Source organism: Geotrypetes seraphini, chromosome 13, assembly GCF_902459505.1.
Source record: "Geotrypetes seraphini chromosome 13, aGeoSer1.1, whole genome shotgun sequence".
Taxonomy (NCBI): Eukaryota; Metazoa; Chordata; class Amphibia; order Gymnophiona; family Dermophiidae; genus Geotrypetes; species Geotrypetes seraphini.
This window is the reverse complement of record NC_047096.1, coordinates 81654837-81680208: the sequence shown is the minus strand read 5'-3', so window position 1 is coordinate 81680208 and position 25372 is coordinate 81654837. Positions and strand designations below refer to the sequence as shown.

At 45.1% G+C, this 25372-nt stretch overlaps 1 protein-coding gene across 7 annotated transcripts in view; it reads right to left on the bottom strand.

The window, feature by feature from the left end:
• STAT3 (signal transducer and activator of transcription 3) overlaps positions 1-25372 on the bottom strand; it is a 160184-nt gene that overhangs the window by 44987 nt on the left and 89825 nt on the right. For all 7 annotated transcript variants that reach the window (XM_033917770.1, XM_033917772.1, XM_033917769.1 and 4 more), the window contains 5 exons: positions 18640-18733; positions 18487-18534; positions 17095-17178; positions 4433-4531; positions 4118-4253 (listed from right to left, as the gene is read on the bottom strand). In XM_033917770.1, coding sequence (XP_033773661.1) covers positions 4118-4253; positions 4433-4531; positions 17095-17178; positions 18487-18534; positions 18640-18733 — 461 coding nt within the window. The remainder of the gene's footprint in view (positions 1-4117; positions 4254-4432; positions 4532-17094; positions 17179-18486; positions 18535-18639; positions 18734-25372) is intronic.

Genomic DNA, 25372 nt, shown 5'->3' with positions numbered 1-25372 from the left:
TTAGGGCCCCATAAAGGAAATGGCGTACCAGCCGGTGCTGCACTCCTGAGGGGACACTGGACAACCGCTTTGAGATCTAGCAAGCGCTGAAAAGTCTGGCAAAAGGCTAGCATCTCCCATGCCGCCTGACATGGAGAGGCTAGATATGATCCGGCAGAGAGCGGGCAAAATTCCAGAGCATAAACGTCCCGCACCATCACGAGGACCCACCAATCGGACGTGATCTCAGCCCACTTGGGAAACAAGTTGCGCAGCCGGGGGCCCACTGGAACCAAAGGGGGCGCCGGCAAAGAGCCATCGTGCAGGATGGGTGGCAGGGGAACCAGGGTGGGGGACTCCAAGACCCTCGTCAGGCCCCCTGAAAGGACTGCCTGCTGACCCAACTGACCCCAGGGAAAAACCGGAAGCCTGGAAAGAAGCAGCCCCACGCCCTGGGCGAAACTTGTGAAATTCCCGCAGGCGCCGGGCGAGCACGGTCCTCAGGCAGACGGGGCACCTTAGAGTCCATCAGAGTCTGAACCAACTTATCTAAGTCCTCTCCAAACAAAAACGACCCCCGAAAGGGAAATTTGGGAAGTTCAGTTTTGGACGTGGCAACCGCCGACCAAGCGCGAAGCCACAAAGTACGGCACGCAGCCACCAAAAGCCCCAGACTTAGCCACACCAAGTCACAAAGAGAATCTGAGAGGAACGAGGCAGTCATCTCAATCTTCACCACCTCCTGATCCACTAAGGACCAGTCATCAGACTCGCGATCCAGGACACGCTCAGACCACTGAAACACAGTGCGAGCCACCAGCCCCACACAAATAGCCGCCTGGACCCCCAAGGCAGAGCCATCAAAATTCTACTTAAGAAGTGTCTCTAACGTATGCTCCTCAGAGACCCTAAGGGCAGAATCGCCCGTAACAGGCACAGTATGCCGTTTAGCAAGTGCCGAGACCACCGCGTCCACCACTGGCGAAATTAAGGTAGCCCTATCCCCCTCCGGGATGGGATACCCACGAGCCAAGGCGCGCACCAACTGAAACGGCGCCCCGGCATATTTCACTGCGCCAGCACGAAATCCTGAAAATCCTGACGCACAGGAAAAGAACGGGAAACAGGACAGACCCCTGAAGCAGAGGGGCCCCCATACGCGGGGTCTCCGGTGGCGCAACTTCAAAAATGCAGCACCGAGGAGACCTGCTAAATCAGGTCTAAAAGCGCATCCCTCTGAATAAAAAGCGCACCACAGATGCATCTGCTCCGGAAGACGGGAAACCCGACGCCCCGCTGCCAGCGGCTGTCTCCTCTAGAGGATCCTGGAAGCCCGCTAAAGCGGCCAAGTCCTCATCTACGCCAACACGCTCCTCCGACCAACAATTCGCAATCCAAGACCCCCGCGGGCGTTTGGATGAGGGAGGAGGAAGAGGGAACGCCAAAAGAAAAGAGGGAGGCAAAGCCACAGAGGGTGCGGAGGGAAACCATCCCCGAAACCCCCCAGGTGCACATGAGATCCCAATTGTCTGCACAAAGAAATAAATTAAATTGGGGGCAAAAAACCCCCGGGGGTCCCCAGGGACTCCCTGCCCCAGCAGGGTCCCTGCTGAAACCTGCCCCTGTGTTTGCAAAAAAGGGGGAAGGTCACCTGAGGTTGCAGACAAAATAGAGGGAACTGTCTGTCAAAATGGCGAAGATCCCACCAAAAATAACCCCTCCAGGGCCTGTAGTGGCTGGGAAATCTAAACTGTCCCAGACGCTAAAGCAGGCAAGCCGGCATCAGCTGTTGAAAAATCAGCTGAGAGGGAATCCGTGGGCGGTTCGGGAAAGCCCTCCGGAGGTAGTGAGAGCAGACCGGGCAGCCTCACTGCCTTCAGCCGGCTCGCGAGGCACTAAGGCCGGGGAGCTCTGGATGCCTGCAGCTGCTGCCGACAGAGCTCCATGACCACACCGGCCCAAACTGCCGAGTTCAGGCCGGCCGCAAATGCCTCGCGGCTGGACCAAATTGTGTCACACTCCCCCGGAGAAGGGCATGATTGCTCCATATGCGACCTAGCTAGAAGAAAATATGCCGGTTAGTGAGAAAATACAGTAAAATACAGTAAATTGACAGGGAAGCAACCCTGCAGACAGGCATTATTACCTCTGGATTTTTTTTTTTTCTGAACAGACTCCACAGGCTCTCGAAGCATTAGGCCTTGCTTGATTTAGAGGGCAAGGCTGACTGCTGAGGCTCCTCTAAAAAAATGTGGGGAGGTGGAATAAGTGGGGGAAGGGACCCCGCTCGAGACCCGCCGGGTTTGACACCCCCAAGGTCAGATGGACCCCCAAACAGTGCCCGCCCAAGCTCTGTCCGGCTAAATACAGGGACCTGAAACCCCCTAAACAAATTTCAACAGCCCTACCAAGGGAGATGGGTACAGATCACTCAACACCTGCTGGAGACTGAAAGAAGACTGATGAGAATAGAGAAGGGAATATATTATATACTATTCCACAGTTTTGTTTTCAGTCTCCACCTGCTGGTCATGATTGGATATATACCCATTTGTAAAGATTAACCTCTACTGGTCTGGAGAGTGCTAAATAACATGATTTAATGAGACAGTCAGCATGGGTTCAGCTGAGGGAGATCTTGCCTCACCAATTTGCTTGACTTCTTTGAAGGTGTGAATAAACATGTGGATAAAGGAGAGCCAGTTGATGTAATGTAACATGGTTTTAAGAAAGGTTTGGACAAGTTCCTGGAGGAAAAGTCCATAGTTTGTTAATGAGAAAGATATGGGGGAAGCCACTGCTTGCCCTGTATCGGTAGCATGGAATATTGCTACTCCTTGGGATTTGGCCAGGTACTAGTGACCTGGATTGGCCACCTTGAGAACGGGCTACTGGGCTTGATGGAAGCATTGGTCTGACCCAGTGAGGCTATTCTTATGTTCTTATGTCATATACACGTGTCCATTGATGCCATATGCAGAGGGGAGGGGGGTGGAGAAATATCAACAAACCATGCAAATGCGAATACTTTATTTCAGTACTGCTTCTGTGGACCATAAACGAGAGGGTGCTGAAAAGTTCTTGGCCTGTGGTTTGTTCACTGACTGAACCGATGAACAAAAAATATATAGAATTTTCAAGTTCTCTGGTTGGGACGAACCTTTTTAGTGCCCCCCATATGCTTCTTCCTTTTAACGGGCGGACTTAAAATGCGCTTCTTCCTTTTAACGGGCGGACTTAAAATGCGCTTATAACACACGCATATATGGTTCTTACCCTGTACGATGCTATATGTTATTTCGATTTCATGGCAGACCTGTTGGTAATTTTGGGATGTTAGAAGTCAGCGCTACACTTTGTGCATCGCAAAGCAATGTTAGGGCTTCAAATCAGTGTGCCTGTTTTAATACTAATAATCTCGTTATGCTATATTTACATAGCAGAGTCAGAGGCCACAACTAACCGACAAAAAAGCCCATGGTGAGCCATTACATACATCAGTTGTTAAATTACTTCGACATTAAACTGGTTTAGCAATGATCGTTAAGTGCATGGTGAGTTTGGTGTATCTAGGCCCGTGTCTGAATTCAGTAAAGTGTGGGATAGGCATGTGGGATTTCTCAGGGAGAGGAGGAGATAGTGGATGATGTGGATGGGCAGACTGGATGAGGCATTTGGCCTTTATGTTTCCATTTCTATGAATTACAGCAGAATCCAGTTTCACAATAACAAGGTTAGACAAGTTCCTGCTGAACCAGAACAAACGCAGGTAGGGCTGGTCTCAGGTAGGGCACTGGTCTTTGACCTGGGGGCCGCCACGTGAGTGGACTGCTGGGCGTGATGGACCACTGGTCTGACCCGCAGCGGCAATTCTTATGCTCTTAATATGGATTATAGGGTGTTGCTTAGTCTTGTGGAACATGATGACACTGTATGGTACAAGTATATGTGGGTGAAAAAGGTTTGAGGATGACTAGAATTGCCATCTGCAGGGGGCAGTTAGAGTGGATTACTGTCCCAAAATAATAAGATGCCCAATGACATCTTGCCCTATGATTTGGTTTTCTGGGCACAGTATTTTGCTGTTATATGTAGGTCTAGGATGGCACGATAGGTACCATCATGTGAAGATGCTCACCCAGAAGTTTTTCTGCTAGAGTTGTCAGCTGCTCAATACTGAGTCCTCGTTTTGTGGTAGATGAAAACTGCCAGCTCAGAACTTCTGCCACTTGATCCCATGTACCAATTGGTGGCTTTGTGAAAAAGTTCACATTCTGTTGGAAAAAGTAGATTACAGCCTTAGAAAGAACATTCTAAACAATGAAATACAATGCAGGTGAAATATGCAACTTAATAATATATTGCCTTATTTGAAAAAGACAGTTTAATAAAGATTTTGTTATATCTACACAGTCCTGCATGGAAGGGTAAGCTTTAGAAGTTTAATATACACCTTAGGGTTGTTCGTCAACATGTTGTACCACAAGATGGAGGCCCAGGCATTTGGCATTTGACAGATGTTAGAAATCACCACAACTGGGAGGGAGTGGGTCTAGAAAAATAAAGAACATAATTATTCATAATGTGCTTGGTTGATGATCTACACCAGGGGTGCCCACACTTTTTGGGCTTGCAAGCTACTTTTAAAATTACCAAGTCAAAATGATCTACCAACAAAAAATTAAAAAAAGACACAAAGCACACTGTACGCATAGAAAATGTTAATTATCATTTATATTGCAGGTTTTTTTCAAAGAGGTCAAGGCAGATGACTTTATACAATGTCACTTCAGTAACAACTATACAAAAATAGACAAATATACCCCCCTCCCTTTTTACTAAACAGCTATAGCAGTTTTTAGCGCAGGGAGCTGCGCTGAATGCCCTGCGCTGTTCTCGATGCTCATAGGCTCCTCGCGCTAAAAATCGCTATTGCAATTTAGTAAAAGGGGGCCCATAGTGCAAAATATAGACAGCAGATATAAATTCTCAAAATGGAAACATTTTGATCACTAAATTGAAAATAAAATCATTTTTCCTACCTTTGTAGTCTGGTGATTTCATGAATTTCTGGTTGCACTTTAGTCTTCCGACTGTGCATCCAATATTTCTTCCCTTCTTTCAGCCTGCTGTATGCTTCCAGACCTCATTCCCTCCCCCAACTTTTTCTTCCTCAATCCCTGCCGTCTTCCCCTTTCTTTCTTTCAGTCTTTCTTTCTGTCTTTCTGTCCCCCTTTCTTTCTGTCTATCTTTCTCTCTACATGCCCCCTTTCTTTCTGTCTTCATTGCCCCCCTTTCTTTGTCTTCCTGCTCCTATTTCTTTCTGTCTGTCTTTCTTTCTCCTTGCCCGCTTTCTTTCTGTCTCCCTGCTCCCCCTTCTTTATGTCTCCCTGCCTGCTCACAAGCCACTGCCGCCGCCATCAGGGAACAGGCCTCCAAACCACCACCTCCCCTCCTCTCCCTAGGAGTCACAAACACTACCTGTCGCAAACTGCTGCACAGAACGGGAGTATGTATTTGCAAGGATGGTCTTCCCCCTCGGAGACATCAATGAAGCTGAAGCCAGACCGATGTTATCAACGTCTACAAGTGTGCAAACAGGCATTCGATCGGTTCTCTCCCCCCACCCCGAATCCGTCCTTCCTCCCGCTTCCACCCTCCGCACCGCCGTCTCCGAGGGTGCTCGCGACCGACCCCCGGAGCTCGCGCTCTCTGCTGCTTCCTGAACCCCAGTCCCTCCCCCCCACTTAATGCAATTTCGTACTTACAGTGGGGCAGCCCGTGGCAGAGGGGAAAGCTCCAGGGCTGGCCTGGGAATCCCTGAGAGAAGGTAGGATGGGGGGAGGGGAGGGAGGTTGACTGACTGACTGGCGCCGTTCCGTGCAGGTAGTGAGAAGAGCTGCCAGTCGCGCAAGGACCGACAGGATGCTTTGGGTCAGTCTGGCTCTTGGGAAGCAAGTAGAACGCGAAGGCAACGCGATTGACTCGTGTTGCCTTCACGATCTACCGGTCAATCGCGATCGACCTTTTGGGCTTCCCTGATCGACACTATATTGAAGTACAGGTAAGAAAAGTACAGTTATTTACCATTACAGGTGTTATCCAGGGACAGCAGGCAGATATTCTCGCACGTGGGTGACGTCATCCACGGAGCCCCAGTACGGATAGCTGCTAAAGTGTACGTGCACTTTAAGAACTTTAGAAAGTTTGTGACTGACTGCACCATGCATGCACAAGTGCCTTCCCGCCCTACATAGGCGTGTGGCTTCTCAGTTCAGATAACCAGCTAAGAAGCCAACCAGGGGAGGTGGGTGGGTTGTGAGAATATATACCTGCTATCCCTGGATAACACCTGTTATGGTAACAGTGCTTTATCCGAGGACAAGCAGGCAGCATATTTTCACATGTGGGTGACCTCCAAGATAACCAGAGTGGGATGTGTGAGAGTTGGTCTTTAAGAAAATAAATTTTGTAGTACTGCTTGACCGAAATGGCCATTCCATCTGGAAAAGCAATCCAGAAAGTAATGAGAGGTGAAAGTAGCTTTGCAGATTTCATCAATAGGAGTAGAGCAGAGAAAAGCTACTGAAGCTGCCATGTGACATGACCCTCCAGTTGCAGCCCAGCCTGAGAAAACAAAATGAGATGCAAGCAGCCAACCAGTTGGAAACTGTCGTTTTGGAAACAGGGTGCTCCAACTTATTAGGATCAAAGGAGACAAAAAGTTGTGGAGACGATCTAAGTGATTTAGTTTGTTGCAAATAGTAGGCCAATGCTCATTTGCAGTTCAGAGTATGAAGAGCTGATTCTCCAGGATGAGAATGAGGCTTAGGGAAAAAAACTAGAAGAACAATCGATTGATTGAGATGAAACTGAGTGACAACTTTCAGCAAAAACTTCGTATGAGTGTGGAGCACCATCTTATCATGATTAAATATTGTAAATGGTGGTGGGTCTGTTACCAATGCTTGAAGTTCACTGACTCTGCGAGCAGCTGTTAGAGAAATGGAAAAAATTATTTTCCAAGTGAGGTATTTAAGATGAGCCGAAGACGCTAGACCTAAGGAAGAAGAAAGAGCATTACCCCTTCCCCTCCTAGAAACATAGAAAGATGACGGCAGAAAAGGGCTATAGCCCATCAAGTCTGCCCACTCTACTGACCCACCCCATTAAGTCTGAGTACTAATGACCTAGTTCCTTAACTCGACCCTCGTAAGGATCCTACTAGGGCATCCCATTTATTCTTAAAGTCAAGCATGCTGGTGGCCTTGATCACCTGCTCTGGAAGCTTGTTCCAGTGATCTACAACCCTTTCTGTGAAGAAATACTTCCTTACGTCACTATCGAATTTCCCTCCTCTGAGTTTGAGCAGATGCCCTCTTGTGACCGAGGGTCCCTTGAGAAAGAAGATGTCCTCTTCCACCTCGACACGTCCCGTGATGTATTTAAATGTCTCAATCATATCCCCCCTCTCCCTGCGTTCCTCTAGAGTGTAGAGCTGCAATTTGTTTAGTCTTTCTTCGTACTAGAGACCCTTGAGCTTCGAGATCATCCTAGTGGCCATCCGCTGAACCGACTCAACTCTAAGCACGTCTTTACGGTAATGTGGCCTCCAGAATTGCACACAGTACTCCAGATGAGGTCTCACCATGGTTCTGTACAGTGGTATTATGACTTCAGATTTGCGGCTAACGAAGCTTCTATTGATACATCCCATAAGTTGCCTTGCTTTGGATGAGGCCTTCTCTACTTGTTTGGCGGCCTTCATGTCTGCACTGATGATTACTCCCAAGTCTCTTTCTTCTGAAGTCCTAGCTAGTGTTTCTCCATTTAAGGTGTAAGGTTTGCATGGATTTCTGCTACAAAGATGCAAAACCTTACATTTCTTAGCGTTGAAGCCCAGCTGCCATGTCGAGGACCAGTTTTCCAACGTAAGCAAATCCTGCGTCATACTATCCTGCAGATTGCTTTCACTTACTATATTACATAGTTTGGCGTCATCAGCGAATAGAGTTACTTTACCCTGAAGCCCTTGGGTCAAGTCCCTTATGAATATGTTAAAAAGGAGTGGACCCAGGACCGAGCCCTGTGGCACTCCGCTGGTCACCTCCGATGTCTCAGAGAGGGTGCCGTTGACCACCACCCTCTGACGTCTTCCACTCAGCCAATCATTGACCCATGCAATCAGTGTCTCACCTAACCCCATCGATTTCATCTTGTTTAATAGTCTACGGTGTGGGACGCTGTCGAAAGCCTTACTGAAATCCAGGTACACTATGTCCAGAGACTCTCCCGAGTCTAGCTTTCCTATTACCCAATCAAAGAAGCTGATAAGATTGGATTGGCATGACCTACTCCTAGTGAATCCATGTTGACTAGGATCCCTTAGATTCCCCTCATCCAAAATCGTGTCTAATTTACATTTAAGTAGTGTTTCCATGAGTTTACACACTATTGATGTGAGACTCACTGGTCTGTAATTTGCAGCCTCCGCTCTGCAGCCCTTTTTGTGCAGAGGAACGACGTTAGCTGTTTTCCAGTCCAGGGGGACTCTCCCCGTACTTAGGGAGAGATTGAAGAGCATGGCTAACGGTTCCGCCAGGACATCGCACAGCTCTCTGAGCACTCGTGGGTGCAATTTGTCTGGTCCCATGGCTTTGCTCACCTTGAGTCTTGTGCTGACCGTATCCCAAATTTGATTTCTCCCTTATTCCTTTTGTTCCAATCTGTCATGCATGGCTTATTGTCCAAATGTATTCCCCATGCTTTTAATAGTTATAATTTTGTACACCGCTTAGACCATTTTTTTAAGCGGTATCTCAAATTTTAAATAAATCTTGGAAATCTTGGTTGAAGTGGAGGCTTCATTAGTTGAGCAAATACATTAAGTTCCCAAACTACTGGAGGTGGTTTAAGATTGAAGAGTTCCTTCATAAATTTGGAAACCATAGGGTGAGCAGTAAGAGGTTTTCCATCAAATGGTTGATGAAAAGCAGCAATCGCACTAAGATGGACTCTAATGAAGTGGACTTGAGGCCAGAATGAGATAAATGTAGAAGGTAATCTAGAACCTAAGATAAGGAGGTGGATTTTGGTTCTTGATGGTGGATTTTGGTTCTTGATGATGCAGAGTGCACCAAGCAGAAAACAGAGTCCATTTTTGACTATAACATTGTCTTGTGGCTGGTTTTCTGGAAGCATCCAAGATGTCCCTGACAGGTTGAGAAAACTGAAGGTCAGGTGAAGTTAGCTCTAGAGACACCAAGCAGTCAGATTGGGATGAAGAGAACCTTGACTCTGTGTAAGAAGAGATGGAAAAATTGGAAGAAGTGGCTCCCTGATGCTGAGTTGAAGTAGAAGGGAGGACCAAGGTTGTCTGGACCACCGAGGAGCTATTAAAATCATGGTGGCAGATTCCTGTTTGAGTTTGGCAAGCACTGTGAGAATAAGTGGAAATGGAGGGAATGCATAGAGGAACTTGTTGGTCCAGTCAAGGAGAAAAGCATCTGCCTCCAGGCGATGAGGAGAGTACAGTCTGGTACAGAACTGGGGAAGCTTGTTGTGGGCAGATGCAAAAAGGTTCCCCATTGAGAGAAAATTGGATGGAGATCTGCTGAGTTCAGTGTCCATTTGTGAGGTTGAAGAATGCGACTTAATTTGTCCACTAGTGAATTTTGCTCTCCTTGAATGTAGACAGCCTTCAGGAAGATGTTGTGAAGAATTGACCAATTCCAAATCTTTTGAGCTTCTTGGCAGAGATCCTGTTCCTCCATGCTTGTTCACATAGTACATAGCTACTTGATTGTCTGTACAAATTAGAATGATCTGATTTTGAAGATGATGCTGAAAAGCCTTGAGAGCATGAAAATCGCTCTGAGTTTCAACAGATTTATGTGATGGCAATGATCTTTGGCAGACCAAAGACTTTGAGTACGGGGACCATCCAGATGAGCTCCCCAAGAGTAGGTTGACAAATCTGTTGTGAGAACCTTTTGATAAGGAGGTGTTTGAAACAGCAAACCTCTGGAAAGATTGAAAGAGAGCATCCAGCACTGAAGAGAGTGTCGTAGAGAAGATCTTACTGTAATATGCTGGGAAAACGGATCGAGAGCCTACAACCACTGAGAAGCCAGCAACCACTGAGGGATCTGTAGGTGAAGTCTGGCAAAAGGAGTCACGTGAACTGTAGAGGCCATGTGACCTAGAAAAACCATCATGCGCCTCGCTGAGAGTGAAGGAAGAAGGGTCACTTGATGGCAAAGTTGTATCAAAGAGTCTTGACATTGTTGAGAAAGAAACACCCTGAGTTGAACAGTATCTAGTAGTGCTGCCCGATTTCCGATTCGAACCGGGTGAATCGATTCATTTTTGGTTTTAAATCGGCCTCGCCCATTTGGTTATCAACTCTTCCCCCTCAAGCAGGAGCACGGCAGCACTGCCTTTTGCTGGCTGTCCACTGTCGCTCCTGCTTTAGGGGGAAAAGGGGGAGGGTCAGTCGGAAAGTACTGCATAGGCCTTTGCAGCGTCCTCTAGATTTCCCCCTGGCCTCCCGGTCTTACCTTTAGCTAATACGGCAGCCTGCAGAGAGGATCGCCGGTGCTTTAACAATCTTTGCAGGCTGCTGTCATCCTCAGCAGCACGTTCCCTCTGGTGCGATCCTGTCCCTGACATCAGAGGAGAGGAGGGACCGCGGCAGAGGAAATGTGCTGCTGAGGATGACGGCAGCCTGTAAGGATCGCTGCAGCATCGGCGATCCTCTCTGCAGGTTGCCGTATTAGCTAAAGGTAAGACTGGGAGGATGGGGGGAACATGCAGGCCTTCAGGGCAGGGTGTGTGTGTGTGACACCAGGCCTTCCGGTGTGGGGGGAACATGCAGGTCTTTGGGGGGGGAACATGCAGGCCTTCAGGGAAGGAAAGGGAGGGAAGGGAAATGGAGGGGAGGACAGAGATGGAAGATGGATGAGAAAGAAGAAAGAACGGAGAAAGAAGAAAACAACAAATGGGCAGGAGACCCTGGCAAGTGAGTTATCAGAAGACAAACAGAAACCAGAGCTTGGAACCAACATGATTTGAATAATGACCAAACAACAAAAGATAGAAAAATCATTTTATTTTCCGTTTTGTGATTACAATATGTCAGATTTGAAATGTGTATCCTGCCAGAGCTGGTGTTAGACCGCGAACGTAAACTAGGATAATAATTTATTTTCTTATATACCGCCCCACCAACAGTTCTGGGTGGTTCACAACAGAAAACTGAAACATTTCAGTTAAAAAATACAATTTCCAAAACACACAGCGCATTAGATATTACATCAGTTTAAAAACAGCATAAAAAAAAATTCAATAAAAATCAAAATTTTTTTCCCTGAATCGGGCAGCACTAGTATCTAGGAGAGCTCCGATAAACTGAAGAGTCTGAAGGCTGCAGTTGAGATTTGAAGAAGTTGATTTTGAATCTCAAATTTTGCAGGAACAAGATACATAGTCTGTTGTGTCGCTATAACACCACCCTGAGACAAAGGATCCTTGATGAGCCAATCATCTAGATAGGGAAAGACTTAAAAACCGTGAGTTCGCAAGGCTGCTACCACCACCACCAAGCACCACCACCAAAACTCTGGGAGATGATGCGAGACCGAAAGGCAGAACCTTGTATTGATAATGATGATTTCCTACCCAAAATCTGAGAAACTTGCGAGAGACTGGATGAATGGGAATAAGTATAATCCTCCTTGAGATCCAGAAAGCATAATCAATCGTTGCGATCCAGCAGGGGTACAGCAATGCCAGAGACAGCATCCAAAACTTTTCTCTGACAAGAAATTTGTTCAGAGCTCTGAGGTCCAATATCAGCCGAAGACTTCCCGTTCCCTGTTCGGGACCAGGAAATTTTGGGAATAAAACCCCATGTTCTGCTGGTCCAAAGGAACATTCTTGATGGCATTGAGAAGGAGCAGAGATTCAACTTCCTGGAAAAGAAGAGAGGACTGTAGAAGGTAGGAAGGAAACTATCTTGGAGGATGATCTGGAGGAATGTTGAGAAAATTAAGTGATAATTACCTTCTTGAATGATATTGAGAACCCAGAGGTCGGAGATGATTAAGGGCCACCGATGATGGTAATGTTTTAGATCAGTGTTTTTCAACCTTTTTACACCTATGGACTGGCAGAAATAAAAGAATTATTCTGTGGACCAGCATCGGTCCGTGTACAGGCGGTTGAAGAACACGGGGCTAAGTCGTGGGCCAGACCCCACCCATCTTTACCCAGTCTCCACCCCAGACTCCGCCCCCATAATAGTACTAATTGCACCTTGCACGTCCTGTGCCTCATCTGGAAGCCTTCCCTCTGACGTTGCAACGTCAGAGAGAAGGCTTCTGGTTCAGGTGCAGGACGCCCGTAGGAGCCACTGCCCATGGCTTTGTGCACTGAATCAGTTAGGAAGAGGGAGCTGGCTTGAAGATAATGCCGCATCAATCGCACCGTGGACTGGCGGTTGAAGAACACTGTTTTGGGCCTGATGCACATGCTGGCTCTGTGGACCGGCAGGAAATTTCTGTGGACCGGCACTGGTCCATGAACCGGTGGTTGAAGAACACTGTTTTAGATGACCTCCAATGGGAAGAGGAGAGGCAGAGTTACTTTGATTGAAATTATGCTCTCAAGTAGTCGGTCAAAAAGGCTGATTTGATTTGGGAGTACCAGAAGGCTGAGATTTTTTAGGATGCTGCTGTCCCTGTTTTTTCTGCTGCGGCCTGGAAGGAGGAAGAGGTTTTGCTGTTTAATGCCTCTGATAAGAAGAGGGTTTAAAAGGTTTAGCGGTAGATGACTAAGGCTTAGGTTTAATCAATGAATTGAAAGACTTTTCATGTGCTGAGAATTTTTGAGTTGTATTCTCAATAGTGTCCCTAAAAGGTTCATCTCCCAGACAGGGAATGTTGGCTAAGCGATTTTGGAGATTAACATCCATGTCCGCTATCCTAAGCCATGCCAGCCTTCTCAGAGATTGCAGAAACTCGAGAAGACCGCTCAAAAGCTATCGTATGAAGATTGTACCATTTGCTGTCTGAGTTGAGTGAGAGTATGAAACATATGTTGAAACTCTAACTTTCGATGGAATGGAAGATACTTATAGTAGTTAGGCATTTGTTTTATCCAATACCTGAGATAACAGGTAAAATAAAAATTATAATTAATGACCCTATTGGCAAGCATGGCAATTTGGTAGAGATGTCTATCAAATCTGGCCATCGATCGACCTTCTCACCCTGGAGGAATTGTGGCGTAGACTTTAGAAGGAACAGATTTTTTGAGAGTGGATTCAACCACGAGAGATTGATATGAAAGTTGAGGTTTATCAAAATAAGGAATGGGAAATATTTTGAATTGAGAATCAAGCTTCCTAGGAGTATCCGGAACGGAATAAGGAGACTCCCAATTTTTTCAGATAGTTTCCTTTAGGATGCCATATAAAGGAAGTTTAATAAGTTATTTAGGAGGATGCTTGCAGTCCATAGTCTCTATAAATTCTTCTGAATACTTAGAATCTGCTTTTTTATTATTTTATTTTATTTATTTAGGTATTTATAAACCGCCTATCAAGGTTATCTAAGCAGTTTAGTCAGGTATTCAAGCATTTTTCCTATTTGTCCTGGTGGGCTCGCAATCTATGTAATGTACCTGGGACAATGGAGGATTGAGTGACTTATCCAACTTAACAGCCATGTCTTTACTCATTTGTCTGATAAAGCAAGTAAATGAGACCGGCTCAGAAGGAGATGCTCTCTGTGAGAAGTGATTCTAGGAGAATGCTCTACATGAGAATCATAAGCCTCTGTAGTAGAAGGAGAGACATCATGAGTAGAATCAAGATGAAAGTCTGAATCCACAGGAATTGAAAAAGAGTGGTACCGGTGCTTGGCTCAGTATTGATCAGATGGAATAAGTGAGACAGATTTCTTGTGCTTGTCTGATCACTTGGGAGAGGTGTGCCTTGACTTGGAAGAGTGCTTGCCAAATTTACTTGAGTACAGCCTCGAAGAAGAATGACGCTTCTGATGCTGACGCCTCGGAGAAGGAGAACGGTGCCTTGAAGAGTGATGTCTGGAGGCATGGCTCAATGATGATGATCGGTGCCGAGAATGACGCAGTACCGATGAAGCAGTGGTGGTACCTGCATCTCTCATGGAGCGACACTCAGGCTGGGCCTGTACCAAAGGAGCCAACATGGGGGTAAACCAGTTGGAACATGTCCCCAAACTCCATTGAAAGAGAGCATAGAGCTTCTCCTTAAAAGCTTGCACTGACACCTGTGGCTTGGATGTCGATATCAACGGTGCCGCGGCTCACTCCGGAGAGGATGATATAGATGAAGATGCACCCCTTGATGTTGAAGCGAGCTGCATCAATGGTTTCTGTTTGGCTGGTACAACTAGACTTGATATCTTAGTGGCCTAAGATACCGTCTGGGAAGCTGGTGACTTCTTAGCTGGCTTACCCAACAGAGCTATAGTCTGCAACACCGACATGGAAGCAGGTATCTCAGACGATGGTGATGCCTTTGATGTTGATGGCTTGGACGGTGTCGATGGTATCTGTGAGCCCTCCATGGTACCGAAAAGTAATCTTTGTTGAATAAGGCAGCTTTTGATAGACCGCTTCTACAACGTTGAACAGCACGTACAAAACTCCACATGATGGTCTGGGCCAAGGCACTGAATGCACCACTTATGTAGGTCTGTTAACGAAATAGTGCGCTGGCACCTGCCGCACTTTTTAAAGCCAGTCAACGGATGGGACATGGAAGTGAAAACTGCCTCAGCCAAATTGAAAGCTGAAGGCTGAGGCGAAAACACAGGCCCCGCCATAAGAAAACTGGCTGAGCGAAAAAAATAAAGAAAAATAATAAGTTGTTTTTTTACAGAAGAGAAAGAAAAATAGAATAAAAGACAAAAACGGGCGAGCAGGAAGGCAAGAAAAAAATGCAGAACGTGTCACACATGATTTCGTAGCTCTGCACAAAACTGAGAAGTGAGCCACTACATGCCTATGTCGGGCGGGAAGGCACTTGCGCATGTGCAGTGCGGTCAGTCACGAACTTTTTAAAGTTCTTAAAGTGCACGGACACTTTAGCAGATGTCCGTACCGGGGCTCCGTGGATGACGTCACACACATGTGAAAATATGCTGCCTGCTTGTCCTGGGATAATTAATGGTTAGGGTTTTTTCCCCTCCATTTCAAATAATGTGCACTACTACAAAAGGAAATCAACATGGACATTCCTAATCTACTGTAATAAAATATCTAAATAAACTATATATATTGCTAGCAATTCTAGATCAGAAAAAAAACTCAGTATAAGTTGAATCTTTAATTTTACTTCATGTAAAATAATAAAAACAAAAAAGGAGAGGCTTAACAGGGTAAGTAAACATAATACTTAATGCATCCTGGGGTAACTTTCCCAAAGAGCAATTTATTTCTATTCAGCAATGGAAAAAAAAAGAAAAGAGATCACCACAACTTTATTTCATGTCATACTGGATATCAGCCTGCCTGTCCAACACTGCTGCCTTCTAAAACTGAATATGGTGAAGACTAAGCTCCTTATCTTTCCACCTAAAGCCAACTTCGCCCACACACACTCCTCTCTATTTCTGTGGACAACACTCTCCTCCTCCATGTTTTGTCAGCTTGTAACCTCAGATTATCTTTGACTGCTCTCTCTCCTTCTCAGCTCAGATCCAACAAATTGCTAAAGCCTGTCATGTCTTCTTTTATAGTACTACCAAAATCTGACCTCTCCTTTCCGAGCATACTACCAAAACCCTTATCCACACTCTCATCACCCCTTGCTTAGACTACTGTGGAGAGAGACTTGGCTACCTGGATGTAGTAACCCTAGGGCCTTGTAGATCCTGTGACCTGATTTTTTTTTTTAAGGACTCAGGAACCCATGTGAAGTTTTTTTTTAGCTAGCATAAAAAAAATCACCTAGACTTAGCCTAACTTAACCAGATCTGAACACATCCCACCACCTAACCAACTTCTGGAGACTGAAAAATGCTGCTTAGCTATGAGCTGCATAGAACACTTATAGGATCACTTTCAGTCAGTACTGTTTCCCCAAAAATAAGCCCTAGCATGATTTTTAAAGATGCTCCTAATATAAGCCCTATCCCAAAAATATGCCCTAGTTAAGATCAACCCCGCAGTTCTCCCTGAATGTCCCTGACACTCCCCGTCTCCAATCCCTAGTTTAAAAAAATCCAGGCTTCCATTGTTTCTGGGCTCCCATCCCCCCCCGTGCAGCAGTACCCCACCGACCCTCCCACTGTGAGACTGACATGCATCCAAGGCATCCAAAAAGAGCAGCAACGACAGTGCTCTGAACGGGTCACTTTGCAGCCTTCCCCACTGGGTCATTCCCTTTGTCATGTCACTGGTGACATCATTAGTGATGCAGCAGAGGGAAGGCCCAGGTGGGGAAGGCTGCGAAGTGGCCCGTTCAGAGCACTGCCGCTCTTTTTGGATGCCTCGGAGGTGTGTCAGTCTTAAGGTGGGAGAGTCCGTGGGGTTCTGCTGCACAGGGGGAGGGGGATGGGTGAGAGGGGAGGAAAAATGCTGCATATGGGGGGGGGAGAAAGGAAAGAGGAAGAATTGGGGTGGAGGAGAGGAAGGGAAAGATGATTGTTGTAAATGAAAAAAAAAAATGACGTCCCTCAAAAATAAGCCCTAATGCATTTTATGGAGCTAAAATTAATATAAGGCCCTGTCTTATTTTCAGGGAAACACAGTAGTTCTCAGTCTCTATCTGCTACTCACATCTGGACTGGTCTGGAGCCAAACAAGTTTTCAGGAAATTCACAATGAATATGCATGACATAGATTTGCATAGAATACAGATAGGGCATGCAAATTATCTCATACATATTTCCTTGTGGATACCTTGAAAACCTGGCTGGTTGTGTGTGTTCCGAAGAGTGTTGAGAACCCCAGGTTTGAAGGTATGCTTAGGAAACAGATGATGTATCAGAGATATGTTACCTGGTAAGTTGTTGCTCATGACTACTTCAAACATCTATTACATTTCAATATTTTTATAATACTAACCTCCAAATCAATCTTTAGACCCTGATGGTAAACTTCCGTCTCAAAAGTGATTAGATGCAGCTCCTCAGTGACTATCAGAGAGGCCTAGAATAGAAAAACAACCACTCTGTAAACATTTTATACTACAAAATGATGATGTCTACAGAAGGTTATATGCATTTAAAGCCTTATGGATGAGATTTTTTGATAGTCCTGCTTAAAAGCTAAGCTCATGGGCTAGCCTTGATGGGCCTGTGGTTGACACATCATGCTAATACCCGAGTTCTTGAATGGGACAGTGCATTACAGTAAAAATGAAGTCCGTGAGAACCGAATTTCAGATAGAGGACATATTCTCTCTTCTGCATATCTTTATTGAGTGTGTGACAGTCAACCACCTACCCCCCCTCCCCATCTCTCTCACACACACACACTTGAATTGAGGAAAGGAACTGCTTGCAAGAGGTACAGAAAATAGGCCAGTATTTTCTATAGTATCATGTCGAATCCCATCCCTAAATATTTGCATCATACTAGTTTGGTCCATTACATCCTTCATGACTGTTACAAGGGCTCTCAGACCCCAATCATGCCAGAAACTCCTTTAAGCTAGGAAAGGGCTTCGAAAAGATGTCACTGATCCAGTTAACAAAAAGATATTACAAGTAAATCATATATATATATATATACACACACACACATATATATATAAAAAGAGCATGAACATAATAAAAATAACTGACCGACTGCATAGAATTCTAGCTCTTACTTGGGATAATAAGTGCCATATTGCACTGGACTATTGCAACTCTGCCTACCTTGGCATCAACAATGCTTTTATCCACAAACTATAACTCATCCAGAACACAGCCGTTAGACTAATCTACAAATTAAAGAAATTTGACTCGATTACAACCTTCATCAGGCAACTACTTTGGCTCCCAATATCATCCTGAATAATCTTCAAATCGTTATGTATCCTACACCAGATCAAGTATACAGAAGCTCAGCAGCCCCTCTCATCCACTTATTCTCTACTGTTTGGTTGACATCAAAAAGAATCCTTAACAGAATCCAGCTAAACCTGCCATCCACAAAATACCTCCACTACAAACAAATTTTCCACTCTATGCTAACCTGTCTGGGTGTAAAAATCTGAAATGACCTACCAGATGCTATCAGGAAAGAGACAAACTAGACTAGATTCAGAAAAAAACCTGAAGACTCACCTTTTTGACAACTATCTTAGTTTATGTATAGGATCCCCTATGTCTAAGTCCCTCTTCTTATCTCACCACGTCCTCTTCCCCTCCTTCTTCCCCTTCCTCTTTGATCTGTCGCCTTGAGCCTGTATAGGTATGTTGCGACTCACAAATGGAAGATTAGATTAGATATTGCACTTTATACACTCACATCGCAGTTGGCTCGCCCTCCATTGCCACATCTCTGCTCCCTCAGTGTCTGCAAATAGAAAAGAGCATGAATCCAGAGGAACAATGAAGACCACCAGAACCTAGAGGGAATAAAGGGAAAAAGGGGATGTCACTGGCCAGGCTCCATACTTACCAAGTGTTTAAATTCAGCAGATAAGCTGCCATTGTTGGATTCTTCCATGTTCATAACCTTTGTGTTGGTTCCCAGGATGTTGAACTTTCGAGATCTTTATTTTAGGACAATAAAATGGGAGAGGGGAAGTCAGGGTGAAGACCATCACTCTAGCATGAAATTGGAAGGACAATCTGTTCACCAAGTCTTGCCTATAATAGAACGCTCTCATGAGAAATATGTATTCAAAGTAGGCTTGCTTTTCTGAAATAAGCTCTGAAAATTGTACGGTTGTTTATAGCTATTCTACATGCTGTTTTAGATTTTTTTCATTTTGTATTTTCTATTTATCTTCATTACTTTTTATTCATTTTTTAGGGTTGCACTTTGATTAAAATTTGTAATTATGTATGTGTATTTCATACTTACTATACCACCTTTACTGAAAAAAAAGCAGGCCAAAGTGGTATACATAAAACAATGTTAAATAAAAATAGATGCTTGTTGCAGAAGAAAAACCAAGAAAAACCAAGTTGCCTGGTTGAGCAAAAAACCAAGTACTTTCAAAATCCAAGAGACCAATTCATTCTACTACTATCATTTCTATAGTGATGAAAGGCGCACGCAGAACTGTACATTTAACATGCAGTAGACAGTCCCTGCTAAGAAGAGCTTATAATCTAATGTGGATAGACAGACAGGACATAGGGGTTGGAGAGTTTCTTGCAGAGAGAATAATAGGATGGATATAGGTATGAGTGTGAGTTAGTGGATAGATATAGCATAGGATATAGGATGGATAAATGTATGAGTATAAAAGTAGTCTCAAAATGGGGTTTTAGCTTGAATTTGAATACTGCTAGAGATGGAGCTTGACATACTGACACCAGGCAGTCTGTTCCAGGCATATGGGACAGAATTGGGAGCTGACAGTGAAGAAGGGTACGGATAAGAGGGACTTACCTGATGAAAATAACTCACTGGGGGGGGAAGGATAGAGGCAGATAAACAATAAAATATATTGAGGGGCTGCAGAGTTAATGCCCTTTTAAGTCACTAAGAGGAGTTTGAACTGTATTCAGAAATGGATGGGAAGCTAGTGAAATGAGGAGAGGGGTAATGTGAGTATGGCAGCTTTGGTGGAATATAAATCACACGGCAGAATTTTGAATGGATTCAGGGAGAGAGAGAGATAGTTGAGCAGAAGACCCGAGAAAAGCAAATTGCAGTAGCCTAAGCAAAAGATGATGAGAGTATGGATAAGAGTTTTGGTAGTGTGATCAGAAAGGAGAGGTTGGATTTTGGTAATATGATAGAGGAAGAAGAGACAGGCTTTAGTGGTTTGTTGAATCTGAGCAGAGGAGGAGACAAAGATGACCCTGAGATTGTGAACTGAAAAGACAGGGAGAAGAGTGTTGCTCACAGAAAGAGAGAATGGGAGGAGGGGAAGGTGGGTTCAGGCAGAAAGATAAGGAGCTCAGTCTTAGCCATATTCAGTTTTAGATGACAGTGAGACATCCAGACAGCAATGTCAGACAAGCTGGCTGAGACTTAGGCCTGGATTCCAGTAGAGATATCTGGTGTGGAGAGGTAGATCTGAGTTATCTCATAAAAAACATGGGAGGACATCAGTGCACCAAGTGGGTACAGATGGAGAAAAAGAGAGGGCTCAAGTCAGAGCCTTGATATGCACCAATTACTACTACTACTACACCACTATTATTTCTATAGCACTACCAGATGCATGCAGCGCTGCAGAGTCACAAAGAAGACAGTCTGTGCTCGAAAGAGCTTACAATATAAACAGCTAAGATAGACAAACAGGATGTCATGGATACAGTTAAGGGGAACGGTTAATCAGCTGGCTGGGTTGGAGGGCAGAGGAGTAGGGTTAAGGATTGAAGGCTGGGATAGCAGTGGAGGAGGATCCACCATTGCATATACTGAAAGTGTGATGGGAGATAGAGGAAGAAAACCAGGAGAACCCTGGAATCCCAGTGAGGACAGCGTATCGAAGAGTAGATGGTGATCAACAATATCAAAGGCAGCATATAGATCGAGAAGAATAAGGACACAGTAGAGGCCATTGGATCTGGCCAGGAACAGGTCATTAGAGACTTTAACAAGAGATGTTTCCATGGAATGGAGTAGGCAAAAGCCGGATTGAAGTGGATCAAGAATAGCTTGAGATGAAAGGAAGTCCAGGTAACGGTAATGAACAGCATATTCAGGTAGCTTGGATAAGAAGGTGAGGAGGGAGATGGGGCAATAGTTAGAGAGGGATGTGAGGTCTTGTGAGGGTTTTTTGAGGAGAGGTATAACTTTAGCATGTTTGAAGACATCAAGACCAGTTGAAGCGGAGAGTGATAGGTTGAGGATGTGACAAATAGGAGGGATGACAGTGGGTGGGAATTGGATCAGAGAAGCAGGTTTGGAGGAGGAGAGGAGATGTGTAGTTTCCTCTTCAGTGATTTCAGAAAAGGAGGAAAAGGTGGCAGGGTTGAAGGGAGGTTGGCAGAGTAGACAGCTTGAAGGGGGATTGGGGGAGGTGATGTGGTTGAGAACTTAAGGTGAATCTTGTCATAGAAGAACTCTGTCATCGTCTGGGGGGAAGTGAAGGGGGGACAGGCGGTGAGGGCACTGAGTAGGAGTTGAGTGTGCCAAAGAGACGACAAGAGTTAGAGCTAAGAGTTAGTTAAATGAGTACAGTATTCTTGTTTGGCAAGCGAGAGGGCAGACTGGAAGGATGTCAGCAGAAATTTGAAGTGCATGAAGTCAGCATGTGTGCAGAATTTAAACCAAAGACATTCAGCAGATCAGGCACAGGAGCACAAGTAGCGGATGTTGAGGGTCAGCCAGGGCTGGGGTTTGGTGCACCTTATAGAATGTGAAATAGGTGAAGGGAGGGTATCTAGAGCAGAGGAGAGTATGGTGTTAAAGGAGAAGATTGCTTCATTGACAGACTTGTATGACATAGTAGATGATTGAAGGGATGAGACAGTGGTGGAGAGTGTGTCGGTGTCAATAGCCTGAAGGTTCCTAAACTTATAGATAGTGATTGGCCAAGTCTGGAGGGGAGGGTGATGAGTTGTGAAGGTTAACAGATGATGGTCAGAGAGGGGAAGAGTTGAGGTGCAGAAATTGGTGGTAGAGTAGTTGGAGGAGAAGACAAGGTTAAGGCAGTAGCCATTCTGGTGTGTAGGAGGTGACTGAGCACAGCTGGAAATTATATGAAGATGTTAGAGCGAGAAACCTGGAAGTATAGGAGTCGGAAAGGTCATCAGCATGGATGTTGAAGTAACCATGAATGAAGGAAGGAGATAAAAGTTTGAGAAAGAACGAGAGCCAGGAGTCAGTGAGGAAGAAAGAACTTATCAGGGAATTGGTAAATGACTGCTACTGAGAGGTAGAAGAGAAAATAGACAGACAGATGGAATGGACTTCAAAAGAGGGAGAGCAGTGATATTGAGGTGGAAGAAGGTGTTGATATCTGCAATATGGCAAGAGTAACACCCCAATACCACCTTCATGACCAACTGGGCGAGGTGTATGTGAGAAAAGGTAGCCTTCATGACACAGGGCGGCAGCTGAAGCAGAGTCTTCAGGGAAGATCCAGGTCTTGGTCAGTGTTAGCAGGTGAAGAGTTTGAAAGATCAAGAGGTCATGGATGAATGTTTGTTAGCGAGAGAGAGGGCATACTACAGGGTGCATAAGATTGGAGGACTTTACTGTGTGACCAGCACGAGTAGAGAGTTTTTTGAGGAGAGGTATACCGTAACTATGGCATGTTTGAAGACATCAAGACCAGTTGCAGCGGAGAGTGATAGGTTGAGGATGTGACAAATATGAGGGTTGATTGGGAGGAGCAAGATTGGGACTGATGTCCTTGGCAGAGAGCAAGAGAGTGTGGGAGAGGCTTGGGGCCAGGGGCTGTGCTGTGGTTGATAAGCTTACAGGTAGAGTGGGGATGGTTAAATGAGAGGGAGAAAATGTTGAAGCTTTAAAGCTGAGAAGAGGGTGGAGGACATAAGGGAGGGTGAGGTGGTGAAATCAAAAAGTGAGCAGCATGGCGGTGGTGGGGTGAAATGGTCTGGGGTGAAGAGAGAGATTGGGAAAAGTCAGTGTTAGGAGGGACAAGGAGTCATGGGGGAAAGGGGAAGGAGTGGGCATTAAACACCTCCTTAGTGGACAATGAGATTTATCCTGGATATATAGTAACAGTAAATGACGGCAAATAAACACCCGAGTAGTTCATTCAGTCTGCCCAACTGTACACTCTATAAACTAATGCTTTAAATTGTCCTTTTTCTTAGATATTTCTGTGCAAGAAACCCAGAGCTCTGCCCGATACTGTGCTTAGGTTCCATCTACTGAAGACTCCATCCAAGCTCAATCCAGCCCTTCTAAACCATCCCAGCTATCAAAGCCCTCCCCAGTCTAATCTCAACTGATTGGCCATATAAGAGACATAGAATGTGCAACTCTGCCCAATACTGGCCTTAGTTTGTCACTATATACAGTACCATTATTTTTTGATTACAGATCTTCTGTGTTTATCCCATGCTTTTTTGAACTCTGTCACCATTTTCCTCTCCACCACCTCCCACGGGAGCGCATTCCAGGCATCAACCACCCTCTCTGTAAAGAAGAATTTCCTAACATTACTCTCGAGTCTACCATCCCTCAACCTCAAATTATGCCCTCTGGATTTACCATTTTCCTTTCCCTGGAAAAGATTTTGTTCTACATTAATACCTTTCAAATATTTGAATGTCTGGATCATATCTCCCCTTCCTCTGCTTTCCTCTAGGGTATACATATTCAGGGCTTCCAGTCTTTCCTCATTGAACACAGTACTCCAAGTGGGGCCTCACCAACGACCTGTACAGGGGTTTCAACACCTTCTTTCTTCTACTGATTACACCTCTCTCTATATAGCCTAGTATCCTTCTGGCAACAGGTATTGCCTTGTCACACTATTTACTTGCCTTTAGATCTTCAGACACTATTACCCCAAGGTCCCTCTCCCCAACCATGCATATAAGCCTCTCACCTCCCAGTATATACGGTTCCTTCCGATTATTAATCCCCAAATGCATTACTCTGCATTTCTTTGCATTGAATTTTAGTTGCCAGATATTAAGCTAACTTTTGCAGATCCTTTTTCATGTTTCCACTCCCTCCTCGGTGTCTACTCTTACAAATCTTGGTATCATTCGCAAAAAGGCAAATTTTTCCTTCTAACCCTTCAGCAATGTCACTCACAAACATTTCGAACAGGATTGGCCCCAACACCAAACCCTGAGGAACTTCACTATTCACCTTTCCTTCCCCCAAGGGCCTTCCGTTAACCACCATTCTCTGGCGTCAACCAGTTTCTAATCCAGTTCACCACTTTAGGTCCTAACTTCAGCCCATCAAATTTGTTCAAGAGCCTCCTATGAGGAACTGTGTCAAAGGCTTTGATGAAATCTAAGTAAATTACATCTAACATATGTCCTTGATCCAGCTCTCTCTGGTCACCCAATCAAAAAATTCAATCAGGTTCTTTTGGCACGATTTACCTTTAGTAAAACCATGTTGCTTCAGATCCTGTAACCTATTAAGATTCTAGGAATTTCATTATCCTTTCTTTCAGCAATGCTTCCATTATTTTTCCAATAACCGAAGTGAGGCTTACCAGCCTGTAGTTTCCCGCTTCATCTCTGTGACCACTTTTGTGACTAGGGACCACATTCGCTCTTCTCCAATCCCCTGGAACCACTCCCGTCGCCAGAGATTTGTTGAACAAATCTTTAATAGGACCCGCCAGAACCTCTCTGAGCTCCCTCAATATCCTGGGATGGATCCCATCCGGTTCCATTGCTTTGTCTATCTTCAATTTCTCAAGTTGTTTGTAAACACTTTCTTTTTTTTTTTTTAATCAATAAATGTTTATTGAAAAGTTTTGAAAATATACAAACCATACCATGAATATCATAGACAACAGAACATACAGCCATCAATCAGAGAGCACTGCAATCAATGTACAAATCACAGAAGTACCCCCACCAATACAGTTAAGCCCCTGATACCCAGCAACAACCAGAACTCCACAATTCCCTCCCCCCCACCCCCAAACTTTACCACCAGCAAAGAGGGCCCCCAGTTGGTTCTTCAGGAGAGCCCCCTCAGTCCTCAACCCCCCCCCCACAGAAATAAGCTCAAGACAAAGATGTAATTTTATCAAGGATTCGTGTCCAAGACCGGGTATAAGTATAATAATAACCATGACGCTTTGCTATAGACAGTTCCATATTACAAATAAACTGAAGTTTAACAGTCCATTCCAATTGGGTGGGCGCTTGCCCCTGTTTCCAACGAGCAGCTATCAAGCATTTAGCCGCTGCCAGGCCCCAACGTCTGATCTTAGTTTGCCATGAATATAAACATACATTGTAAAGGCCTAGCAAGCACCCCTGCGGAGAAAAAGGTAACAATATTTGTAACAATTGTGATAAACACCCCACCACCTGCCTCCAGAAAGGCTGTAGGATGGGACAGGCCCACCAGATATGCAAAAAGGTCCCCAAGGCCAACCCACATCTCCAACACAAAGCTGAAACCCCGGGATACATACGGTGAAGACGTTCCGGCGTATAGTACCACCTCATAACCACTTTGTAAGCATTTTCCTTAATGAGAGCACACGAGGTGGCCTTGCCTACCTCAGTGGTGATCAGGGCCCACTCCTGAACAGAAAATGTACAATTGA